Source organism: Eimeria necatrix, genomic scaffold (genome assembly GCF_000499385.1).
Source record: "Eimeria necatrix Houghton genomic scaffold, Enh_scaff127, whole genome shotgun sequence".
Lineage (NCBI taxonomy): Eukaryota > Apicomplexa > Conoidasida > Eucoccidiorida > Eimeriidae > Eimeria > Eimeria necatrix.
The window spans coordinates 25,001-32,500 of record NW_013652032.1 but is presented as its reverse complement, the minus strand read 5'-3'; the positions used below and the strand labels follow the sequence as shown (position 1 = coordinate 32,500).

General features: G+C 57.2%; 2 protein-coding genes across 2 annotated transcripts in view; one reads left to right on the top strand and one right to left on the bottom strand.

The window, feature by feature from the left end:
• The window catches only part of ENH_00009340 (hypothetical protein), a gene marked incomplete at both ends in the record, with an annotated part of 9,969 nt that extends 8,017 nt beyond the window's left edge, over nt 1-1,952 (top strand). The window contains 2 exons of the mRNA XM_013578722.1: nt 261-292; nt 748-1,952. Of these exons, the coding sequence (XP_013434176.1) occupies nt 261-292; nt 748-1,952 (1,237 nt within the window). The remainder of the gene's footprint in view (nt 1-260; nt 293-747) is intronic.
• Nucleotides 1,953-3,287: 1,335 nt separating this feature from the next.
• ENH_00009330 (hypothetical protein) lies at nt 3,288-5,228 on the bottom strand (the record flags this gene model as incomplete). Its single annotated transcript, XM_013578721.1, has 1 exon — nt 3,288-5,228. One exon carries the CDS (start codon nt 5,226-5,228, stop codon nt 3,288-3,290), a length of 1,941 nt encoding a protein of 646 aa, XP_013434175.1.
• Nucleotides 5,229-7,500: the final 2,272 nt, after the last annotated feature.

Genomic DNA, 7,500 nt, shown 5'->3' with positions numbered 1-7,500 from the left:
TGGTCTCCCCGGGAGAGGCGAAGACCTCATTTGGGACAAGGGTTTAGGGTTTAGGGTTTAGGGTTTAGGGTTTAGGGCAGGGGGTTTGGGATCGGGGGTTTAGGGCTTGTAGAGTTGGGCTTGGGCGGTGGCGGGTTTAGTTAGGGTTTGTGTCTGGCGTTGGTCTGAAGATTAGTTTAGTGTCCGCTGCTGTTCACGTAGGTTTATTTTAAAATTTTGGGTTTGAGATTAGGGTTTAGGGTTTAGGGTTTAGGGTTTAGGGTTTGGCGGGGCTGGGCGCTGGCGACCGCGGGTTCGCGCCGGCGTCGGCGGCGGCTGTCGAGAGTCTGCTGCTGCTGCGGAGTTGGGTTTTTGTCTTTGGAATTGGAGTTGAAGTTGCGTTGAAAATAAAAAGAAAATAAAAAAGAAATAAAAGAAAACAAAAAGGAAACAAAAGGGATTTGCTGCTGCTGCGGAGGCTGCTGGCAGCAGCTCGCCGCTCTGTCTGTCTGTCCACTCGAACTCGACAGACTCGAGCTCCCCGCAGCAGCAGCGCTCGCAGCAGCGCTCGCAGCAGCAGCAGCACAGCAGCAGCAGCAGCAAAGCAGCAGCAGCAGCAGCGAAAACGCTAAACCGCAATCCGTGCTGCTGCTGCTGCTGCTGCTGCTTGGGTTCTGCTGGACGTTCTTGGTCGTTGCATCGCTGACTACTGCTGCTGCTGCTGCTGCTGCTGCTGCTCCACTTCAGCGAATGCGTTTGCTGCTGCAGTTCCCCCCCTAAACCCGAATCTTCCCGCTGCAGCAGCAGCAGCTTCCTTTTTAAGCGAAGAAGGGTGGCCGGAAGCAGCAGCAAAGGGGCAGCGGCACTACGTGTGCAAGTACAGCTTCGACGGGGGCCCCTGCAGGACCCGCAGCAGCGGCCAGTACCCCTCGGGCCTCATCTGCCCCCCCGGGAACTGCTGCAGCAAAGTCCATTTGCTGCAGGGCCAGTCCGGGGAGTGGTGCACTCCGTCTTGGGCGCTGTGCAACGGGCTGCTGCAGCACGAGGGTTTTGGGTACGGCAGCTGCAGCTGCAGCAGCCACGGCCACCTGTGTCCGCCCCACAGCGCATGCAAGCAGCAGCAGCTGCCTCTTGGGGGGGTTTATTGCGAGTGCGAAGAAGGGTATTTAGGGGATGGCAGCAGCTGCTTCTTCGACAGCTGCAGCAGCAGCCCCTGCGCCCCGGGCTCCTGCAGCTTGGTGGGCGGGGAGGCCCGCTGCAGCTGCCCGGAGCACTACGAGGTCGTCAGCAGCAGCAGCAGCAGCAGCAGCAGCAGCAGCAGCAGCAGCGGCGGGGAGCGCTGCCAGGTGGTGGACGCATGCAGAGACAACCCCTGCGGGGATGCTGCAGCAGCAAAAAGCTGCACCCACGAGGGGCCCGGGAAGTACAGCTGCAGCTGCCAGCTGGGGTTCACTGCAGCAGAAGTGGGGGGTTTGCTGCGCTGCGAGAGCGTCTTCAGCTTCCTGACTTGTGCTGCTGCTGCAGCAGCGTGTGGGGTGGAGGGGGTGGCGGGGTGTACAGACACCGCAGCAGGGGTGCTTTGCGAGTGTCTTGAGGGGTTTGAACTCGTCAAAGAAACCACCAAGTTCAGCTGCAAAAGAAAAGACCCTTGTTTGCAAAACCCTTGCGGCGATGCTGCTGCTGCTGCTAGCTGCGTGGCCACTGCTGCTGCTTATGTTTGCAGCTGCAGGGAGGGGTATAGAGCTGTGGAGGGAGCAGCAGGGCCGTACTGTGCTGCTGAGCAGCAGCAAAACGCGTACCTACTTTACGCAGCTGCTGCTGCTGCTGCGCTGCTGCTGCTTGCTGCTGCTGTTGCATGCACTTACTCCCGCAAGGGGCCCGAACTCGCAGAAGACGAAATCCTCTTCCTCCAGGAAAATGCTGCGGATGTTTCTGCTGCCGCCTACTACGGGCAGGCCACAGCCTGGGGGTAGCTGCTGCTGCTGCTGCTGCTGCTGCTGCTGCTGCTGCTGCTGCTGCGATGGAGGAGGAGGAGGAGGAGGAGGAGGGTGCAGCGGAGAGCGAGGAGGCAGCAGCAGGCGAAACGGGAGCACAGCAGCGTGCGAGCGACAACAGCAGCAAACGGATGCTTACCAACTGCTGCTGCTGCTGCTGCTGCTGCTGCTGCTGCTGCTGCTGCTGCGGTGGTGGTGGGAGGTGTCAGGAAGGCACACGGGTGCCGCCGATGTGGGTGCTGCTGCGGCTCCGGCAGCTGCGGCTGCTTCTTCTTACTTTGTTGTGAAAGCTGCTGCTGCCGCTGCTGCTGCAGCTCTCGCTGCTGCTGCTGCTGCTGCTGCAGTGAGACCTGCTGCGCTGCTAACAATCGAGGCAGCAGCAGCAGCACCAGTAGCGGCAGTGACAGCAGGAGAAACTAATGCGGCAAGTTCGCTCCTGCAGCAGCAGCAGGTGCTGCCGCTGCTGCTGCTGCTGCTGCTGCTGCTGCTACTGCAGCAGCTGCTGCTGCAGCGAGAACGTGTTTGTACAGCCATTCTTCGCATGCAACAAAACAGGCAAAGAGACTTGTTGCTTTTAGGTTTGTTTTCAATTTGCGTCTTCTAGGCCACCACAGGGTTTAGGGTTTAGGGTTTAGGGTTTAGGGTTTAGGGTTTAGGGTTTAGGGTTTAGGGTTTAGAAGAGGGATCAAAAGTGCTCAACTTCCAGTCTTTCGGACCTAAGCCCGAAACTCTAAACCCTAATAATCCCAGAATTTGGATCCATATTACCCTAAACCCTAAACCCTAGTAACCCTAGCCTCCAAACCCTAAACCCTCGCCCTAAACCCTAAACCCTAAACCCTGTGGTGGCCTTTATATAATAAATATATAAAATAAAAAAGAAATAAAAAGAAATAAAAAAGAAATAAAAATAATAAAAAATAAATATAATCACAAATTTAAACTTCTTGTTTTTTGTCTCTTTACAGAAAGAAAGTTTCGTCCGGGTTTTCTGCGGGGCAAACCCCAAACCCTAAACCCTAAACCCTAAACCCTAAATCCTAAATCAAGTGCTGCAGAGGGGAGTTTTGAAGGCACTTGGAGGAGAGCAGATCTTTGCTTCCCTTTCTCTGCTGCTGCTGCAGCAGCAGCAGCAGCAGCAGCACGAAGTGCGGCCAAAGCTCCTGCACCTCCCGCTGCTCTCTGCTGCTCTCTGCTGCTGCTGCTGCTGCTGCTGCTGCTGTCGGTCAAAGTTCACCACGCCTGTCGGTCCATGGCCTCCCCGTGCTGCGTCTGCCGCTGCTGCTGCTGCTGCTGCTGCTGCTGCTGCTGCAGTCAGGCCCAGGCCGAAGCGGAAGGCATGACGTGCTGCTGCTGCAGCATCTGTGGGGCCGCTCCTGGAGTTCTTGCTGCTGCGAAGGTGTAGTCGGGGTCTCCGAGGGGTTCGCTGCTGCTGGCGCTGCTGCTGCTGCTGCGTTGCTTGACGAGCAGCAGCAGCAGCAGCAGCAGCCCGCCGCCGCCGAGGCCCAGCAGCACGAGCTGCTGCGTGCTGCTGCTGCTGTCGTCCAGCTGGCAGTAGGGAGAGCCAGTTTCTGTGGAAAGAGTATAGCCTTGCTGGCACTGGCAGGTGTAGCTGCTGCTGCTGCTGCTGGCAGCACAAGAGAGGACTGCAGCAGGAGGCCCGCAGGCGTTTGCTGCGCAGGGGTCTTGGAACTCGCACTTTTTGCCGCCAGCAGCAGCAGCAGCAGCAGCAGCAACAAGTTTGTAGCCGCTGCTGCAGGTGCAGCTGTAGCCCTCCGGGGTGTCTGTACAGCTGGCGACTCCCTCCGAGCCGCAGGGCAAGTCGCTGCACTTCAGCAGGCTGTCGATGGACACGCACTTGGGCCTGCTGCTGCTGCTGCTGCTGCTGCTGCTGCTGCTGCTGCTGCTGCTGCTGAGAGTGTATCCCGCGCGGCAGATGCACTCGTAGCTGTTGACTCCCACTGTCTTGCAGCCTGCTGCAGCAGCAGAGTCCCCGCAGGGGTTGTTGACGCACAAGTCCTTAAGAACGCACCTGCGCCCCACGCTGCTGCTGCTGCTGCTGCTGCTGCTGCTGCTGCTGCTGCTGCTGTTGCTGCTGACGTACCCCTCGGGGCAGCGGCAAAAAGGCTCAATGCCGTTCAACTCGCAGCTGCCGGGGCTGCAGTCCAGAGCCAAACAAGGATCGGAAATGCATTTGCTGCTGCTGCTGCTGCTGCTGTGGAAAATGTAGCTGCTGCTGCAGCTGCAGTAGGCCCCCCCGTAGGGCCCCGGGTCTTCGAAGCAGGAAGTGTGGGGCGGGCAGAGGGCCCCCTTGCTGCTGCAGCTGCAGCCGCCGTAGCTGTACTCCGTGTGGTAAATCAAGCTGCTGCTGCAGAGGGCCCAGCTGCTGCTGCAGTAGCTGCCGCAGCCCCCGGCCCCACAGGCCGTTTTGCTGCAGCATTCTTTCTCAAGACAATAAAGCTGCTGCGGCCAATCGCTTTGCTGCTGCCGGTTCCCGCAGGCGGCCCCGGAGGGGGCGTTTCTGCACAGGTACTGCCGCTCTGCGGGGCGAGCCCACGGGTCTTCTGCTGCTGCTGCTGCTGCTGCTGCTGCTGCTGCTGCTGCTGCTGCTGCTGCGGAGGCCGAGGCGGAGGAGAGGGATATCAGCGCTGTTGAGTGGGGAGAGGACTCAGGAGAGGAGTCCTCCTGCTGCTGCTGATGATGATGCGCGACGCGGAAATGCTGCTGCTGCTGCTGCTGCTGCTGCTGCTGCTGCTGGGAGTCTTGCTGCTGCTGCTGCTGCTCTGCATCCCGCTGCTCCTGCTGCTGGGCGTCCTGCTGCTGCTGCGGATGTTCGTTCTCCTGCTGCAGATGCTCTTCACTCCCCTGCTGCGAGTTCTGTTCATGGTGCTGCTGCCCCAACTCTTCCTCCTGCTGCTGCTGCTGCTGCTGCTGCTGCGGCCGCATGAAAAGGGAGTGACTTCGGAATTGAGAAGGCGCGGCCAGACCCGCAGCAGCAGGACCTTCTGCTGCTGCTGCTGCTGCTGCTGCTGCTGCTGTGGCGTCGGTGTCGGTGGGGTCAAGGGAGTAGCTTTTCTTCTTGTGTGGCAGCGCAGCAGCCTGCTGCAGCAGCAGCAGCAGCAGCAGCAGCGGCAGCAACGCCCACGAGAAGCGCCTGAGCTTCAAACTCGCTGTTGTTGTTGCTGCTTCTGTCGCTGCTGCTGCTGCTGCTGCTGCTGCTGGAACAGCAGACTCGATCCCCCTGTGATTTCCCATGGCAGGGGAAAGCCTCGGGCTCAAAGCCTCAACCGCAAACCCTAAACCCTAAACCCTAAACCCTTAATCACAAGGGCAAGAAGAAGGCCGATTATCTAAAACTTAAACCCCAAACCCTAAACCCTAAACCCTAATCCCTCGACTGCAGCACTCCTCCACCGACTCGAGACCATTGACTGCTGCTGCAGAGCTTCGGGTGTACCGACGGATCTCAAGAATAAAAAATAAGAATAAAAACCAAAGCAGAAATAAAAAATAAACATAAATACACAAAGAAGAACGAAACCCTAGACCCTAAACCCTAAACCCTAAACCCTAGGCCGGGAACCACTACTAGCCACGGGCGCCGCCGACCCCAAACACCAAACCCTAAACCCTAAACCCTAAACCCTAAGCCCCAAACCCTGCCTTCTCAATCTCCTTTTGATAACACGCATTGTCTACACAACCCGAATTCCTAGCAAAACCCTTTTTTAGGGTTTGAAGTTCCCAAAACTTTCACTGAAAACCTCGGTTCCCCCAGTCGGCAGCGCCCGAACGCTAAACCCTAGGCCCTAAACCCTAAACCCTAAAACCTAGAAGCTAAACCCCAAACCCTAGAGGCTAAACCCTAAACCCTAGACACTAAACCCTGCACACATCAGCCTGGATCCCAGTTAAAACCTTCAGGAGCACTTACAGCAGCAATTAGCAGCAGCAGCAGCAGCAGCAGCAGCAGCAGCAGCAGCACAAACAACAACAAAAAAAGCCCGACTACAACAAACGAAGTTGTGCTGCAGCAGAAACCAGAAAATAAAGTCAGCAGCAGCAACAACAACAAACTTGGCCCTTCCTTGCCCTCTCGTCTCTGCTGCAATGCCAAACAGCAGCAGCAGCAGCAGCAGCAGTAGCAGCAGTAGCAGCAGCAGCAGCAGCACGTGTCTGAAGCAGCAGCACAATGCTAGCGGGGCCTTCTGTGGCTCCCCTAACCCTCGAATTCCCCCTATCCCCTACTTAGCTTAGCAGCTAGCTAGCTAGCTAGCTAGCTAGCTAGCTAGCTAGCCTAGCGAGCGAGCTAGCTAGCTAGCTAGCTAGCTAGCCTAGCGAGCTAGCTAGCCAGCTAGCTAGCTAGCTAGCTAGCTAGACGGCCAGCTGGCTATCTAGCTAGCTAGCCGCTTCATTTGCGGCTGTGCGCGCCCAGCTAGCTACTTGCCCCCAGTTTAGCTAGCTAGTTAGGCGAGTAGCTAGCTACGCGGCTAGCTAGCTAGCTAGCCAGCTGTGCAAGCAGTAGCTGGCTAGCTAGCTAGCTAGGCAGACAGTCAGCTAGCTAAACAGCTCTACAAGCAGGCAGTAGCTAACTAGTTAGCTAGCTGCCTAACTGGAGAGTTAGCTAGCTAACCAGCTAGCTAGCTGGAGAGTTAGCTAGCTAACCAGCTAGCTAGCTAACCGGCTAGCTAGCTAACCAGCTAGCTAGCTAACCAGCTAGCTAGCCAACTAGCCAGCTAGCTAAACAGCTAGCTAACTAACCAGCGAGCTAGCTAACCAACTAGCTAGCTAACCAGCTAGCTAGCCAACTAGCTAGCTAGCTGGCTAGCTAACTAGCTAGCTAGCCCTTAGCACGCAGAATGGGGGCCGTTGCTGCGTCCCGCCGAAACCAAAAAGGAGCAGCAGCAGCAGAAGCAGCAGCAGCAGTAAGAGCTCTTGCTGCAGCAGCAGCAGCAGCAGGACGACGAGCTCCTGTTTGCTCGTTGCAGCAACACTCTTGTTTGCTTGCTGCAGCAGCAGCAGCAGCAAGAGCTCTTGTTCGCTTGCTGCAGCAGCAGCAGCGGCAGCAGCAGCAGCGGCAGCAGCAGCAGCAGCAGCAGCAAGAGCTCTGACTTGTTTGTTTTTGGCTGTGTCTGCTTCCCCTTTCGCAGCAGCAGCAAAGTTTCCTTAACATGCTAAGCAATGCTGCTGCTGCTGCTGCTGACTCTGCTGCTGCTGCTGACTCTGCTGCTGTAGCTGCTGCAGCTGCTCATTCTACCTCTGCTGCTGCTGCTGCTGCAGCGGCTGCCGCTGCTGCTGCTTCTGCTGCTGAGTGCATAGCAGCAATTCCTGCACTTTGCTTGTGAGGCCTGAGGGTTTGACTTTAAATTTGGAATTTGAATCCTAAACCCTAAACCCTAAACCCTAAACCCTAAACCCTAAACCCTAAACACCAGAATTTGAAGTTCCCCGATGGTCTCTTGAATATGGAGGTGGCCTTGACGCCAAACCCTGGTCCCCAGCCCCTAAACCCTAAACCCTAAACCCT